The following is an 18,934-nucleotide window of genomic DNA, read 5'->3' on the forward strand; positions in this document are numbered from 1 at the left end:
ACAGACAAATCTAGCAGCATTAAGACCATGTAGATGTTTTACATGTTGTGTACCTGCTGGCAATTTATTTAATTATTTAGAAGCTCTATGAGCTTCTATAAGAAGCTGTCTTCCTTCAGAACCACAGCAGTGATCATTCATGTGCTGGTGGTAAGAACAGTAGTTGAAGTGTGGGTGAATAAAGGAACACAGGGGACACAGGAACAGCCAAAAAGAAAGAGCAGATGAAGATTAGAGAAAGAGAGGCATATGTATGAAAAGAGAGCAGAAAGGGAAACTAAGTTCAGTTACTTTTGAACATGAAAATCAAATTCTTTGAATTCCGGTTAGAAACTGATAGGATCTGAGGAAACATTGGACCTTTATATCTGAAGTGAAGATCTTAATATCCAATGAACCTTTCATTTCAAATCTATAGAAAAAGTGGAAGTGGATGTTCATGGATAAATGACTCTACCCATAGAAAAGAAGGCATTTTTCCTTGATTTGGGAATTTCTTAATAAACATAGTGAATATTAGCAATGCATTGACTGTAATTCAGTTCAGAACCACGTAAATCCGTATCATAGCTCTTTCTAATCATTAGAATTAAATTCAAAAGGAGTGACATTGTATGTTTTTGCAAACATATAAGAGTAATTAATTTAAAGGAAAGAGTGATTCATAAAATCATAGTTTTTAGTCTTCATCAAACTTTTTATTAGGACTTTTTCAAAAGTTACAGTTTTCGTTTACTACTACTAAAATACAGCTTAACAACAGAAGTGGAGAGCAGTGAGTATCGTGGTAAATGATGAATGAGTGCCTGTCACTGACTCAGTTAACAGTTGACAACTTCACATACAACAGGTGCAGATCAATGTATGTCCTGCTTCTTGTTCCTGTCTAACTTCTTATTTGCAATATGCTTGGAAAACAATTCATATCCTATTAATGTATCCATTTTTTATGACATGAATGAATTTTCTTCAAATCTTTCAGATCACTGAGAATTTTTTGTAAGTGCAAAATTCTTTATCAAAATTTCTTTTTTTATATCTAGGAAGAATGGCCTGTAACAGGGCCTGTCTTCTGATTGCTACTGGCTTTTGTCTCTATTGCTCCCGTGTTTTTATACATTCTTCATGGAATTATATGCAGAAGAGTAAATAGTACGATCAAGTAACATCACACTAAATATTTTTACATCCTCATTATGCTTTTGACTGCTCTCTTTATTACAGTCATTAGTAAACTGATTCTTTTGTGGGTTTCCTTTCTCCCTGTTCTATCTTTATATTCCTGCTACTGCGTTCTGTCTCCATGTTAAGATCTTTTTTTTTTCCTGTCACTTCTTGGTCAAGCTTTGAATAAAAAACAGGTAAACCAAGAAAATTCTAGAGAACAAGAGAGGTGTTAGTACTGTGCCAATGTTTGAAAGAAGAAAAAACAATTAGTTAAAGCCTGGTTATCTTGATATCAATTCTGAGAAAACTGGTGGAAAAAATGATAAAAAATTGAATTGATAAGGATTAAAGGATGCAATTATAGATAAATACAGCCAGTGTTGCTCTTACAGTTTTGTGAAACTTGATGCTGTCTTTAAGATATTAAACTTGCTTTAAAAATCTGGCCATATGAGCTCATTCCCCTCAATTTCTGTGCTCTGTACTCACTAGTCCTCTTCCTTGTATTGGCTAAAAAAGAAAAAAGCGGGATGGGGGAGTTAGAGGGGTCTAATTAATATTGTATTACAAGCTTTACTTTTACAAAATAGAAATGTTTCCACTTTCCCAAACTCCTTAACATTGAAGAAAAATATTTCCCACACCCATCTTCCCCAGATTTTGGAAGGGAATCAGTCACAATGAGTCAACATCTTGCTGATAATATAACATGTTTTCCTGAGAAGAAAGAAACATTTAGGAGTATGTTCACTAAATCCCAGCAAGATGTTCACTTGACCTACTTATTTAAAAAATCACACCAAAAGCCCAAATACGTTCTAGATTAGAAAAGGCTCAGAAATAATTGGTATGTGTTTGTCTATCAAAATCTCAAGTCATGTGTCATGTGTCTCAGTCTTAGCTTCAGAAAAGAAGCTGCAAGGTTGCAGTGGAAGGACAAGAGAAAGAACATGCAAATGAACCTCAGCAGAAACAAATAACAAATTGCAAACAAACTTTAAGAGGAGTGAGCTGTTAAATTTATCTAAATGAAACAGGAATATAAGTCATGATGATTAATCACTTCATATTTCAGATAAAACTGAAGAAGGCCTCTTGACAGATTCCATTATTTTCTTGCAAAATTGGAGTCCAAAAGACTCCAAGGCTTGAGGGATGAGCGAATCAAGATTTTTTTGATTCAGACCAATTCACCATCGCTTAGTTACAGATGGTTGGATAGCATAGCAAATGCAGAACTTTCAATTGGATAGAGTAGCGTGGAGGAGTAGGACTATAGGCTTATTGTTTAGAAGAAAACCTCTGAAAAAGTTTCTTCAATGAATTAGTCATAGATTTTTTTCTATGTTTGAATAGTCTTTGCTCTGTTAGTTTTACTTCATATGCAATTAAAATGTCTCAATCTGTGGCTGCTATGAATGGCAATGCCAGAGTTTGGTTTTCAGTGTCAAAAACAGAAGAAAAAAACAAAACAAAACAAAACAAAAAAACTAGCAAAAGTGTTAGTTCTCTGGATGGTAGTATAAAATACCAGTGATTACAATGTAGAAGTTACTCACTACTTTTGGGGGGGCAATTCACATGCGTATTTTGTTTTCCCCATTCCTAAAGCTTTAACTGGAAAGCCCACCCTGCCACATTAAAAATAAATAAATAAATAAAAAGCATAGTATGAGGACAGCTGTTTAATTTTCCAAGAAAATACTACTTTGTTTCATAGCACAATTCTAAAATGTATGTGTTTAAAACACGAATATACTCAATTTAATAAAAATATGATGATATTCTACAGTATTTATGAAGAGATCAATTAATTTGATCTCTCCCACTAAAATTTAACAAGATACATTTTCTTATATAGTACTTGTCAATGATTCAGCTGTTAATGTGTAAGAAAACAGATTTTCACTTTTATTTTGTATGCAGTAGTGTAGAATTTGTAAATTATAGCCACAAATGAATTCAGTCAGTCTACTTACGTTGCAAAGTATTTAACTCTGTGCTTTAAACTTTTACATTTCTTTAAAAGCAATAAAATTATCTGAGTTGCACTCAAGTTGCATATTGAAGAAAAATATTAGAGAGTAATTAAGCTAAATAGCATAAGAAGGGATACCAGTTAATATGTCTGCATTTAAAGTTGAATCTAATATCCCAAACAGTAAATATTTGTTTGTTGGGTTTTATTTCCCAATATAAAGAGAGATTTTTCCATTTAAAATATATGGTTCTAGGAAAGAAATAAAGTAACCTGTAGATACTTGATGAGTAGGAAAGCTGCTATGTTTTACATTTACAATTTGTGTTATTAACACAAGGATTTTCAAAAATTTACTTCGATCCTTTTCTTGAACAAATGATAAAACTTAAAGCAAACTTTTAGCATTCTTATTTGCATTTTTTGAATTGCACATATAATTTTTTCAGAAGAATTTTGATTTCATTTATAAGCTTAAACATTAAAAAATGTTGATTTGGAAATAAATGTAAATTTTACTGCTGGTACCAGGTAATGTACTTAATTTATCAAGATATATCTTGGTAAAGAGAAGTAAACAACAGTTCATTTAGATTCTCAGATAATTACAGTTTTTACAGCTAAAGAAAATGAGTGATACTTGCATGTGGTAGCCAATCATTTATTTACTCAAGGTTTATTTTAAGCTATGTTTTACGTGGAAATTGAATGCTACTTAAAACAGTACAAAACCAGAATTTATTATCATACCTAAAGTAAAATATATGTATAATAATAATAAAATATTAAAGAAACAGTCTTTTGTATCTGTATTGTACTATATATTTAAAAAAAAAATAATCATATGCTTTATTTAGCAATTCTGAAGGCAACATTAAAGAATAGTAGTAATTTACATGTATATCAGTCTCTAAGTTTTGTATACCCTTACTAGATTGACTTTGATTCTAAAGGAAGAAATTACCTGATTTATTATTTGTAGCCTTTTGTTTCTAATTGAACTTAGCTGTCTTGGGCACAACATGGATGCCACTGGAGAAATTTATAATTAGCATTTTTGATTTTATTTTTTAGAAAACTTGTAGATAGCAGTCAAGCCAACTTGACTGTCCTTTCATTGTAGTGAAATGAAGCAGATCTTATGGCAACTGTTTCTACAAAAAAAATATTTCTTCAGAACCCATTTATATATAAATTTATTATTTTGTTATCTTTCTAGATTTCTTTAACCAGTAAGCAATTGCTTGTTAAGGTACTTTATCCTGTTTTGTAACATCTGTTGTGTCCACAACCTGTCACTGTATTAGATCTACCAGCCACTGGTATGTATTCTGTGTTTCTTGTTATACCAGTGTCTAGGGAATCCTAGTAGCTGCTAGACATAAACCAGCATGGTCCTTTTCTTCTTATTTTATGGTGGCCACCTGAGCCATACCTGGGCGTTCTATAGTTGTAAGTTTTCTTTTGAGCTATTATTTGCATTATATTTGAGGGTATGAGACATGGCTGGTTGGATAGTGTTATTCTTCTGAAAGCAACTGTAGAGGTGGCCTCTGAGTCCCCGATCATCTGTGCATCTGTCCCATTCTGTAGGAGATGTTGTGGTTAGTTCTTCTCAACTGTTTGTCTGGACCAGATTTTTCAGCCTTGCTCCTGTTTGTAACATGATTCTTTCATATTTGCCTGTATTCTTTTTTTTGGTCTTCCTACTGTTGGAAGACCTTAATTTTATGAAATATCATTTGTTTGAGTGTTCAGTACAGGATTCACCAACCTTCTTTATAGAGCAGTCATGATTTTTCAGGAGATGTAATTTTTCTCTCTTCCCCAAGTACCAGTCACCTCTCTTAAGCATTTTTTTGCTGATACAGAGGTCTCCCTTGTATTTGTTTTAGAATTTTTAGATCCTTCTCCTCCACCCATCAAGAAATGGTATCCAAGAGAAAGTGGTTGTGGATCCCAGTTTTTGTTACAGGAAAGCTCTGCTGGAACTGGTAAGACAAAATCCAAGCACCTGTATCTTCCTGAGATTTCTGTTCAGGATTTGACTTCTGAATAACCTTTGTAGCTGGACCTGAGGTCTAACAAAAGCATGTTAAGGTGCTGCAGAAGCTTTGCCATGCCTTCAGTTCTTTCATCAGTGTGTTGGAACTTCGTTTTCCTAGCTATCATGGCCATCTTGCTCAGGTTGTTCCTACTGTACTTTAAATTTATCAGACCATTTTTCCATCTGAAGTACTAATAGAAGTACTATGGTGTTGTAATATGTGGTGTTGACTTGGAGATTATTCCTTACTGAAGAGGTAGTTTTTGTCAAAGGAAAGGCTTCCATTGATGCTAGTGGAAGCCATCCTACATCAAGCTCAGGCTTGCAATTAGATTTTAACAGAGTTGATGAAAAGTCTTAACGTACCACTACAGTTTTGTGAAGCTTCATAATATCCAGAATTAGGAGTTTAGGCAATTTAATGTACTTTATTTTTTAAAGAGAAATCCTCAAAAGTTAGGAGACAGAAAATACTTTTTCCAGGAAAACCATTTTTCTTCAATCAAATGTTAAGTGAAAAAGTGTTATTCAGTGCCATTTGCTAAGTGCACTGTACAGAATATCCACAAACAATGAGCAAATAAAAGCAGGGCACGCGTGACCTATATAGGCCCATTGTCAAGGTCCATCTTCTCCATTTTGGCCTCTCAGAAGATGTAGTGAATTGCTGGATTCAACGATGGAGCAATCCCCTTCTTCCTCACTTATCACAGCTGTCTCAGCAATTCCTAGATGTTCTCAGAGTGATGGTAGTTACTGTACCTCTGGCATCCAGTTTCACAATATGGGCTGTTTTGGCAAGGAACCATGTTTTCCTAAAGTCCACAAATGAGACAAAGATGATAAATAAAATAAAATAAAATAAAATAAAATAAAATAAAATAAAATAAAATAAAATAAAATAAAATAAAATAAAATAAAATAAAATAAAATAAAATAAAATAAAATAAAATAAAATTTAAAGCCTCATCAGTAAAACTTGAACAGAAGCTCTTGAGACAATGAAATGATGTTTATGGAGGCTGAGTGTTTATGAGTATGGCTGACTTCTGAGTGTCAAAAACTGTCAAACTTGAGAATATTGTCAGAAGAAATATGCAAATCTGCAGGAGAAGCTGTAAATTGTAAATATAAGGATCACTGCATGCATCTTTTATAAGATCAGCATTTTGCACCTGTATTTTATAGGTTATAAATATACATCCACACTCTTTCTATCAACTCCAAGAAAGTACTGAATTGCAAGAAAATGGTGCCTAAAGGAAGGTGCCTGTTACTCCTAAAGTGGGTGGGAGTGGAGAGGGACAGCTTTTGCACAGGGGAAGGAATTGTTGATAATAGATATACAAGCATCTTGCTTTTTTCTATATAACAGTTTTTATGAAAAAGTATAGCTAATAATTTTTCTGACCATTTCCTGTTAATGTTACATTTATTCCTTCACATTTCAATTTAAAGAGAAATTTTAATCCAGGTAGATAAAATTAAGAGTTACTTTAATTTGCTTTTATGCTTGGAAGCAGAATGAGATTTTGATGTCTATAAAATCTGTTGTTTTGTTCTTTTGTGGCAAAGCAAACTGGTCATTGAACTCAGACAGCTTACAATAAGCAAGGTGGTGGACATTTTTCTGTTACAAATCTTAGTTTTCACTGGTCAGTCTAAGGATTAGTGTATACCTTGAACACTCTAAATGTTGCTCCCTCCTCTGCTCACTTCCCACACCATTTTTCTCTGTTGGCTCCACTTACTCAGCTGATTAATTTGTTTGGTAATTGAATATGTGATTTAGTTCAGAATAGTTGCTGACACGAACAGGCAAATTTGTATTTGTAACACAAAGATCAATAATGTATTTGACAGTTGTTCTCAAACTCACAACTGTATGCCCAGGGAGACCCATATACATAAAAAAGCAATAAAATTATCACTTGTATGTTTGCAGTTTAGAAGGGATATAGATATGAGAATTTCCCAGCAGTTTTCTGACAATACTCAGAGCCGGAAATAATGTTAACGTTACTGAGATTGTGTCAAAAAAGTTTGAAGTTCTGTTTTCTCTAGAAAACAGCAGGGAACTGTGACAATTTTCAGCAGCCCCAAAATACTGTTTCTTTTTTCCCTTCTTAAATTGTTTAATTTTTGAGAAGCAAAACTGAAGATTTCTGAACCATTTTAAAATAACTACTCTTTCTTGAAATTTTAATTGTGGAATTTCGAGAAACTTATTACTAGAACAAGGTTACGTTTCTTGCATGCGTGGCTCCTGCTACATGAATAAGATCTGATTAATTGAATGGAGAAGTTTGGTTTCAGAAATGCTGGGATTCTGGAGCAATATTCTGGACTAGATTTTAAATGAAGTTCCTAATGGAATACATTTGGAAGATAAACTACCACGTTTACCAAGGTTACTTTTGCCCCTTCTGAACAGTTAGCTTTCTGGCCCATCTTACATGAAAACTTACAGTGAAGTTAGTGGAGAGAATGGCAGTAGGCATGATCACTGCATGGAACAGTTGCCAAATAGAGTCTTAGTTGATGTATCCTTCCTAAACTTGTACAGAGCTGCATTCAGGGATATGAAAAAGTTACTGTAAAGGACATGGAGAAGCTAAATGTGGAATAATTTATTTATTTTTTTATTTCAAAGAAGAAAGGGGGGACCTCAAATTATCATCAGATAAATTCAAAAATAATATGTGTTTTGGTTTCTGTTTTTTGTTTGTTTGCCTGTTTTGAGGGTGTGGAGGTTGTTTGCTTATCTTGAGTCAGCAAGATATTACTTGGTTTTAGGGAGACATATTCTTTCCTGGGTATCTTGAATAGACCACTGTCTATGGGAGAAGGAAATAAATTACTAACTTACTTACCAAGATCCTGATATTTGAGAGCATAGACCATGTCTGTAAAGATCACAACTGTCATTCTAGTGTATTCTGGGATGTGTTCTGCTGGAACTGTTTCAGCCCCTCACGGATCTTCTCAGAAGGAACCCAGAGCTATGTTTCATGCTATGTTGATGAAGCAGTTTATTGATGTCCTGGAAAAATGGTTGTAGTGGTACTTGCCACTCCTTTTTCCAAACCTTTTTTCTTTACTTAGTACAAGCCAGTGAGCTCAAATATTTTGAGGCAGGAATTTGTGCTAGATGACTCTTCAGCCTGCCTTGTTACAGGTGTTCATTTGTATTTCAGCTTGACAAAGAATTGAGAGATATTTGAGTGATTTTTGTTCCTTTTTGACTTAAATATGAGAATGATTTTTCAAAGTTATTCTGCTAAGCAGCATAGAGCAAAGAGGAGAAATCATCTCAGGACAGCAACATACCAAGGAATATTATTTATTTATTTATTTATTTAACTCTATTTAAATGAGAAAAAGAAGTGGCCAGGAGGGTTTGGAATTATATTTCCTAATATGTTACAGAAAGAGCACTGTACCATAACAAAACATTATTAATTTGGTAAAGCAATAAATGCTTGGAGTTGATACAAATGTCCTTTCTGTGAATTGATCCAGTTCCAGACCCTCATAATTTGTATCTTTTTTAAGTGGAAGATGGAAACAATTTTTAGGTATACTCAATCGTTGGGTTTGAAATGTTATGATATTATGAAAGGTGAGGCTGATAAACCTAAGAAAACGGTGACTGAAACAGTAATCTTGTGGTTAAAAAAAAAAAAATCTAAGATAAAAATATAATCTGTTATGGTAAAATACGAGAAAAATGCAGGGTTGGACTGGCTTATGTTGTTTTATTCATGTACTGATGAATTCTAAAAGGTCTATACATATATCAGTGTACTTGGCCAGTGGTTGTGTGTCTGTTTGTTTCATGATACGACGTTTTTGTGACCGTTCTCTTTTCCCTTCTCATTTGTCTGGAAAACAGACAATTTAATGTTAGTCAAATGATGAAATAAAGTCATCTGGTCAAATGAACTGTTTGCATTCTAGTAAACCCTGGAAAGATTATAATCTACTTGATGTGAATGATGATTTTACAACTCTTCCCCTCCTTAGCACATTTCCTAGTTCCTAACAGTAATAATACAGAAAATATGCGTGAAATCTGTTCCTTTTTTTTTTTTTTTTGCAGTATATTTAATTAAAAGCTAGATAATCAGCTTTTGTAATATCTAAATGTTTCCTATAAATAAATATAATTCTATATATATCTATACACTATACTAATGGAAAAATGCACTATTTTATTGGGTATATGTTTGTAATAACACTCGTATCTATGCATATATCTAGAATTTTGGAAGAGAATTCTTACTTGGGAGCATACTAGGTATGATTTCTAGGTAAGTAGCCCCCCTGGAGACTTAGAATAGGAAGCACTTCCATATGAGACATTTAGTTGATATACAAGCAATGAAATATTTTTGAGCATTTGGAAATGGTCAAATAATACTTCTTATATTCACCTTCCACAGTTCATCTGTCATCTCCTTCTGCGGGTTAATTATTGATCTCCAAAATAAAATACTAAAAGCTATCCAAGAAGAAGGAATATTTTAATTACTTAGTCATATATTCAAAACTGAAAATGCAAAATGTATAAAGCAGTGACCCTGAACTTGTGGGCTAAAACTCTCCAATTGTATGTCTGAAGATTTAAAAAAAAAAAAAAAAATCTATCTGAACACATTGGATGGAGGTGTCCAAATGGCTTTGTCTGCAGTGATGCATTTGTCTAGGACTAGAGTTCACATTTTCTAAAGCTAGCATTTGGTTGATTCCTTAAGCTGTAACTTCTCCAGCTTAAAACTCAACATACTGCTTACTTAAATGGCATTGTGGCTTCAGGTGCAGGTAATATGGACAGAATCCTTTGTTGATTTCATGAGATTGTCATGTTAATATTTCATTTTGCTATAACATCATTTCTTATACCATATGCTTGATGGTAGGGAGGATCTTTCTTGCATTTAATCTTTTTCCTTGCCACCATTTCACCAACCTTTGATAATGCTGAATGTTCTCTTCTGAATATTCCCTCTCTTAGAGTATCTTTCAGTTGTTAGTATTATTGACAGATCCGTGGGAGTTTTCTCTCTTACATTTAGCTAACACAAGTGCTACTAAAAGTAATGTAACTTGTATTAGATTCCTGTGAGGACCAAAAACAGAGGACTGTGATAAGACCTGCAAAGGAATGTGACGTATGTTTCAGGAATGCATTTCTCCAGTCTCAGTGCTTCAGACTTGATTTTGTTTTGATCCTTAAAATAAATATCCCTCTCCCCACCTAACCCCCACTCCAACCTTCCCATACACTGGTACTAAGTTTTTTTTTTCTAGAGTGCCTGTTCTTATTTTCATAGCCATTATGCCTTGGGCCTGGAGAACCATTTTGATTTAACCATCAAAACAGCTTTTCTGAGGCTACTAAGCCCTTCTCTCTTTTCATCTATTCAATAACAGAAGTAAATGAACCAAGATTAATTAGATTTTAAATAAAAATTGTCATTTAGAAGTGCTCTGTTTGATTATTTTTTTCTTCATCCTTTTAATTTTTACATTTTTGGTGATATAAATGAAAAAAATGAAAAATTATGTCAGAAATGAAAACAAAAAACAAGTGATAAAATTATTTCTGCTTTGAAGAATTTAAAAACTGCAGGAAATTCAAATGGAACATTTGGTCATTTGTATTATTGAAGCTGTTATGTTTCTCAGTCTGTAAAGCATTGGTTAATGGACACAGCTGGATTTTGAGAGTAGTTTTGCATCTGGTCCTTTATATACTGAAGCTCTTCTTGCTGTTTTTGAAATTTCTAGGATTTATTTATTTTTGTTTTTTAACCTGAAGAACTGGACACAGTTTCTTTTTGCCTGACAGTTTCAGTCCGTTTTTTCAAAAATTCTGTCAAACTTTGGTAAAGTTGACTTCTTAGCTAGGCATCTTGCTTTCTTCCTGGCTCTCCTGCCACCTTTTCAGGTTGTGCTCTGTGGCATCTCTTGGATGACTTTTTGATTCTCTTTCTTTTTCTTTCTGGGCCCTTATAAAGATGCTTTGTATTCTCTTACAGGACTGTCCTCCTTACTTGCTAAAAGGACATGTTCCTCTGTCCTGACTTTACTTCTTTTAGGGTATTTGCTGGTATTCTGATGTATGAGTTTGCTTTACAGTCTTTGCTAATAAGGTATGTGAGGGGGAGATACTGAGTGATTCTTAGTACCTCAAATACTGACCTCTCTTTAATCTTGCAGTTTGTCTATGTACCTGTGCTATTTCATGTTACAGTAGTGTAGATGTAGCCTTTGTAAAGAAACTAGGCAACATGTAAATTTGCCTTCTCTCCTGGAAGCTTTTCTTATAGTAACTTAAGCTGTGCATGCTTTCCCTAGACAAGTTATGGTTACAGAAAGAGCAGCTCAGAGGCAACATTGTGAACTGCTGAATCTTACAGAAATTATTTAGGGAGGGGGCATGGTTACTATCAACAGACTTACAACAAATCCAGCCTACTAACCTTTCTCCAAACATAATGCTCAGTAGCAAGGCTAAGATACACCCTGCACATGGATAGCTGCCTGTGATGATGCACAAAGCTGGAATACAACTTCTCTTCCGTCCCTCTTCTCCAAAAAGCACTTCAGAAATAATCTAGTACTATAAAGCTGATTTTGCTCTCTTATTAAGAACTGGATCACTTATTCAGAATTTCCAGATGCTGTTGTTCTGGCAGTGCTACAGCTGTGCTCAGCTACCAGAATTCCTTGGGTTTCTTACTGAAAGACTTCTGTCTCCAAAACAATGTTTTCCATGCTAATAGCCTGGAAGATGGTCAAAGATTTTCCTAGCAGAACTGGCTGAAAAGAATGCAAACTATTTAAGTCCATCTGCTTTGACATTCTCCCATGCAGGGACTTTTTTTTTTTTTTTAATCCAAATGGGAAGCCAATTTATTAAAACTTTGGAGGGTGGGGTTTCATTTTGCTTACACTGTTATATTTGTTTTGTTTTGCTGTTTCTGAATTAGTATGCTAAGTTTTGATTATTCTGATTGGAAGGGATTTGTTTCTGCAAAAAAGAAACATTGGCTCCCAACAATCTTCTAAACTTCTTTTTCAGCACATGTTTTAGAAGATTGTCAATCATAAGTTAGTCAGTTTTATGGGTTTACTTTTGGCTGATAATTTTTAAAAGCAGTTGACTGAGAACAAAAATGATGTAAGTTAATAATCTAACCATTTCTATTATCCTGGAACAAAAGTCATTCATGATAGTTTGTGAGGCAAGCAATAGAGAGGACACAGTCATGTCTGGAAAAGGTTATTGTGAAGGTGATATGACTGAGCGGTACTTTCAGCTCACAAGATGTATGCCATTTTCTCTGTGGGGAAAAAAAAAAAAAAAAAAAAAAAAAAGCGTGGACTTATATGAAGTTTGATCTGTGTATTTTCCCAGTGGTTATTTGTGTATTCAACATAGGGTGGTTGAAGTGCAACCTATTTTTTTTTTATCAAGGTTTATAAAATTACTTTGATTTTGTCTGTACATGTTTTGTTATATGTATTTTAAAACACTTTTTCCTTCATCAGGAATATGTAGGCACTTATTTCAGGGTTTTATTGTTGGAAGTGAAAAGCAGCTTCCAAAGCAATGACTGTTGGATGGGTTAAGATACCAATTTCTTGGGCCTGACAGTGCTAATTGGCTGATTTCTGAGTTTTTTGCTTCTTTTGCTTTGTTTGTTGTTTGTTGTTGTTGTTGTTTGTTTGTTTTGTTTTGTTGGTGCAGAGGGGTGTTTTTTGTTGTTGTTGTTGTTGTTTTGTTTTGTTTTTCCTCAATAACTATATTCTTCTTACTGGGGCAGAAAAAGGTTAGATAGTATGGATTTCTGTAAGATTACTTGCATGTCTTAGCATACTCTTGGCTTTTTCCTTTCTTTTGGCCAAAGGGTGCCATAGAGGAAGGGCACCAAGAGGAAGGGTGCCAGCCTTCCTCTGCTGGTACTCTTGAAAATATTTTCCACTAATATCTGCTGGGTTTTGTAGGATAAGGAAAAGGGAAAACAAAGGAGGGATAAATGTTTTCTTGTAATTTTATTTGAAGAAACATTTCTGACAGGTGTGCATCCCACATCTTTTTCTTCATTTGTGCTTTGTACCATCCCAACCCTAAACCTTCATTGTCATGCTGGAGGAGAGGAGGGACTGAGTTATCTTAAAGGGAAGCCACTGTCACAAATCCTTTGGTTTTTTTTTGATCCCATACAGCAGAAGCAATGTTGCTTCTTTTTTTTTTTTTTTTTTTTTTTTCCCTCTACATCTCCGAAGACAAAGACAAAGACATACAGAAAATAAAAGTTTCCCACTTTTTTTTTTAAATTTACAAATAAGTTCTGGGGAAAAATGTCAAAAGTAAAGGTATGATAGGTATAAGAGATATAGGTATATAGGTATAAAAGCTATAGGTATATAAAGGTATAAAGCTATTTTTGCCTTTCTAAAACATAGTGCTCTAATAAAATATTTAAAAAATACTTTTATGATAGTATGTTAAAGGTCCTCTGAGATTACTTGTACTCCATGCAAATTTCCTTTTAAGTAATACTTTTCAATGTAGAATTTTACATTTTTCCAATGCTGATGAGACTTAAAGGGAGAGCCTTCGTTGAGAGAACCTTTGTCATTCATTGAGCCGTGGTCTAAGATTCAATGGCTGTTGGGCAATTTGCAAGACAGTCAAAGTAGAGGAGAATCAATCTTCTTACTTTTTTTAAAAAAAAGAATAAGACAGCCCAATAATTACTGATGGTGTTTCTTATGGATGGTTTAATTTGGGGGTTGTCTTGGAACGTGTAAATATATTTGCAGTAGTTATTAACAGCTAGAGTTCTTATTTTCATTTCTTTAACTTGTAATTAAAAGATCTGCTCAGTTTTTTTGTTTCCTTTTGAAGTTTGTATGTATTTGTAGGAAGCTAAATTAACCTACTTTTTTTTTTAAATAAAAATCCTGTCAACTTCAATTGAAAATTTAAGTGCTATACCATGATATTCTTGGCTATGATATTTGAATATTTCTTTTTGTTCACTGTGTTCATTTTTATGGAAACATTGCTGTTTTATTCCATTAGTATGCCCAATGTTTGGGGCAAGGACTGTGTTAAATGTAAACTCATTGAAAATTTAAAGTGTTTGACTTCTAAACAATTATGGTAATCATAAAGCAAAGAATCTGGAAATAAATGCAACTGCTGTTTATCTACATTTTGTCTTCTAATTCTTTAGGCTATTTTCTTAAATAACTAAATTTTACTTGCATGGAGAAGACACCTGCAGTTATTTTCATTTGGCTTAAATGTAATGATTCTGCAGGATGTCTTTAATTATTCCGTATGTAAAACTGGGCATAATACAGTTTCCTAATGTGAGGATGCTATTTCTTCTGAATAGGTGTAGTTACTGCTATTAGTATTTCATCAGGTTTGATTATTCATGGAATAAATGAAGGAGGAGAAGCCTGCTTTTACAAATCTGAAGAATATCATTATTTTCAAACAATCTTGAAACAATATTTTCCTGAATTTTTACCTGTGCTACTGGAGTATTGAAGTAGTATAATACAACCTTTTTTTGCTTGACCCAGCAGAGTTCCAATGATTAAAATAATTATTTAAAAAATAAAAATAAAAAATTAGGTTGATAAATGATCTTGGTCATTAGATTGAAAAGAGATGATTCTAAAATATAAATATTGGAACTTATGCTATAGCTTTCCGTTTTCCATTTGCTTATTCTTTTCCTTTATGTGTGGCATCATTTACTTATGGGTTTTTCCTTACTTTTCTTTGGTTTCAGATGCGAGTGTCTCTCTGGTTTATGTGGTTTCCCCATGTGCGAGGCAGGCTCCGTTCCCCAAATAGTCTCACGTGGAGATGGAACACCTGGCAAGTGCTGTGATGTCTTTGAATGTGTCAATGGTACGTGAAGTTTTCTCTTGTACCTGGAGAGGAGGATTTTATGTCTGTGGGAGATGCTGGGTATTTGGTTATTTTTATTATGTTGTCAAGATATAAGAGAGAGATAATTTCCTTGAAGTTCATTCAGTAAGAAGGAATTTGAAGTTTTATTGAAGATATTTAAGTGGGAAAATGTATCATTTGTAAGTCGTCATGTTCCTTTAATTTCTAAAGCATTTTTCCCTATAACCTCAGGGAATTTGAAATTTAGTGAAAGTCTCCCTTTCTGCTTGTTTTCCAAGTGCTCTTTTGCCAGTAGCAAACACTGGAGTTCTTTTAGAAGTGACATTTTTATTTATTTATTTATTTATTTGCTAAACACTGGAAGTGCTTTTTGCAGAACTGTAAACGTGTGCATACTATTTAGACAGTTGGGCTTGCCTAAAAGAAAAAAAAAAAAAGGCACTTGCAAAATAATTTTTAGATGTAAAACTTTTTGAAATTGTAAATAAGTGTAGGAATAGACAGATTCTGTTTTTTTGCTTACAGATGTAAATTTTTAGAAAAATATATTTTTTTTAGTTAATTTGTCATGCAAATGACTGTATCTCAGGATGGCTCCGTGGTGTATGTGATGAGTTGGGTAAAGACTTAGGTATTTTGCTATTGATCAGTGGAAGGAGAAAAACCATTCTGAAATGTTGCATGCTCAGATAATTTCTGAGCATAAGAAATTACATGCTGGTTCAGTATTTACTAATTAATATTTATTAAGTAATATTTAATATTGTTGAGTAATGCATGTATCATATGCTTGAAACTTTTATTTTTGCATTCTTCGCTGCATATGCACAAAAACATTCGTATTAGTTCTCCAGGAGAAAGTAATATTTGCATGTAGTTTTATTATAAACACTTAAGTACTAGTTTTAAAATAATACTTAGCACATACAATACCTACCTTGTTCGTGTAGTTGTAAGCAACATTATATATATAAAAATAAATGTTTTCCATACGAATAAAATAATTTACATCAGAAAGAATCACAAATTCTTTAGCTTCCAGACTAATTTTTAATCAGCTTGGGTTAGGACTGTAGATACTATAGAAATAAATGCAATTTACCTAATTTGCTTGTTTATATATTGTCTGTCATACTAAAATAATACTAATTTTCCTTTGTTCCATTTTCTTGGCATTCTATTAAAAACATTTTAATTTCTGAGGTTTTTAGCACTTGATTTACTGTGTGGCACACTGCAAGGTAGCACTTGGTATTCTGAGCAATGCTAAACCAGTTTCTGATGTCTTTACCGGCATTAAACAGTCTCTGAGGTACCAACTGCCTTGCTAGCATTGCTGTTTCTCTTCAGGTAGCAAGTTATTTGGGGTACAGCTGTCACAGTTCTTGCAGGATACCTCGTTATCAGGTGTTAGATGGAGCTGTTTCGGTTGCCCACTTTTCTTTGTCCTTGATCATTACCATACCCTATTTCTGAGGAGAAATTGATTAAACTCATTTATACTGTCCTGGCACACTTGCCCTGTGTATCACTGCCTTTCTCCTTCCTGTAGCTCACTCCAAGGACTCATAGGCTTGATTAGCCTATGAGGACAGTGTAAATTGAAAGGAGAAAAAAAAAAAAAAAAAAAAAAAAGCTGATGCCAAAGAGGAGAAGGAAGCAGAAAGGTGAAACAGAAGGAAACCAGAGTTTGTAGAAAAGGATAATCTTTTGTCTTGTTTATGTCCTTAAATCATCAGTGTTAAAATATTATGGGAAAGTATGAAAACTATTAAAAAAAAAATCCTCTTTTTTTGTATGTTTGTTTGTGTTTTTTTTTGTTTTTTTGTTTTTTTTCTGAGAAACCTGGTCAGTTAAATATGTTTGTTTGTTTTTAAGGGGTATTTTTCTTTATGGTTCCTAGTGTTACAATCAGATCTTTAAAAATAACGCTGTATGATGTGACCTGAGAGTGCTTTAAGTATATTTAGATCTGAGAATCTTCAATGTGCAGTTATCAATGATGCTTTTTTATGGAAAGAGGATAGTTGTAGGCCTGAAGGTTTAAATATATATATATATATATATATTAAACCTTCATTTTTTTTCACCTTTATATATATATATATATGTTCATATATATATATGTTCATATATATATATATATATTCATATATATATATATTGTTGACATATATATATGTCAACAAGATGAGAACAACTCTAAAACTCCTGCTTAGGAGAGTTCTCTGTGCCACATTTGAGCTGTGTGGCAGATGCTTGGTGAAAAAGACAAAATGGTCATAAAACTTAATTTGCACTGCTTTATAGTTTGGGGATTTGCAAGTGCATTTTAGAGTGGTCAGGTTCATTTTTATATGTTATAAATATATAATATAATATTAAATAATACATAATAATAACATTATTAATGTATTTCTATATAAAGATAAATATATTTTTATATGTATATCCCTACCCTTACTTTTCTTAGTTTAAAAAGAAAAGGAGGCAGGAATTTTGTTCATGAGACTGACATTTAAATGTTAAAATCTGATTCATGGCTTTCAGAAGGGTCTTGAAATGCAAACAAGTGCAGAAGAGGTGTACTGTTAATACAACATGGAGAAAATACTTTACAATGATAGGCTTAAATCAATTTCTTCACTTTGATGGCTTTTTTTTTTTTTTTTTTTTTTTTTTTTTTTTTTTTTAAACAATGTAATGAGAGCCAAATCAGTAAGATCTAGGACAGACTGTTCTCAGCAGTGAGGGTGGCTAGCTGTTGGCACAAACTCAGGGAGATACTGAATTCCTTATCTTCATCCTTTCCAATTAAGTTTTGCTGCCTTTTTAAAGAGCGCATTTTAATCAAATCCAAGTTAATGGATTTATAGATTTATAGGTATACATTAAATAATCAGTGTTACCAACTAATTCAATTAATTCTTGGGTTTGAAGACCTCTGTAAACAGGCAAGAGGGTTTAATAAAATAGGACATGTGCAGTGACATTCATATAGTTTTCCTGCTGTTATAGTATCTATTTAATGATAGAATTAGGGAGGTGGGGGGAATAAAAAATATATATATATAATAAAAAAAAAATAATCCAGTTTGTGTATTGTAGGGTAACTACATTGTGTTTTTAAGTAAGCCTAATGATGTGCTGCGTTGAAGCAGGCCAGCCTTCTGTACCACTTACTACAAGTGTGTGTGAATGGGGTGGTACGGCAGAGAGAGGTTGGGAAGGCAGCCTGGAAAGGGTAGAGAAGAGCCTGCTGTTGCAGAGCAGCTGGCTGGTATTGAGGGGGTAGATCTTGTGTAAGGGCAGCAAAACACATGTAGCATAGAGACCCCATTAGCAGTAGGTTGTCTTTGTTGTTAGCATTTGGTGGATAGATCAGTCTTTGTTTCACAAACATTTTTTTCCTGAATTTAATATAAAACTTCTTTGGAAGCTCCGTGAAAGATTTGTAGGTTCTGCGTGGTTCTCCTTGTAACCAGTCTGTCTCAAACTAACGGTAGGTCAGTTTGTCTTAGAAAAGCATGTTGTTTGGTGGTGACAGAAACCTCAGCAGCAGTCATTCTTTGTAGATCTTGGAGCTGTTATTTACTGATGACACAGAGCTGTGTGTGTGTCATGGGCAACACAATGGAGGGAAGGGATGCCACCCAGAGGGACCTGGACAGTCTTGAGAGGTTGGGCCTGTGCAAACCTCATGAGGTTCAGCAAGGCCCTGCACCTGCACTGAGGCAATCCCAAACACAAATACAGACAAAACCAGAGGTTATTCAGCCTGGAAAAAGAGAAG

At 33.6% G+C, this 18,934-nt stretch overlaps 1 protein-coding gene across 1 annotated transcript in view; it reads left to right on the forward strand.

The window, feature by feature from the left end:
- Nucleotides 1–18,934, forward strand: part of CRIM1 (cysteine rich transmembrane BMP regulator 1) — a 180,130-nt gene that overhangs the window by 95,924 nt on the left and 65,272 nt on the right. Inside the window, exon 5 of the mRNA XM_032183698.1 lies at nt 15,017–15,138. Coding sequence (XP_032039589.1) covers nt 15,017–15,138 — 122 coding nt within the window. The remainder of the gene's footprint in view (nt 1–15,016; nt 15,139–18,934) is intronic.

The sequence above is a fragment of the Aythya fuligula genome, chromosome 3, assembly GCF_009819795.1.
Source record: "Aythya fuligula isolate bAytFul2 chromosome 3, bAytFul2.pri, whole genome shotgun sequence".
In the NCBI taxonomy this organism is placed as follows: Eukaryota; Metazoa; Chordata; class Aves; order Anseriformes; family Anatidae; genus Aythya; species Aythya fuligula.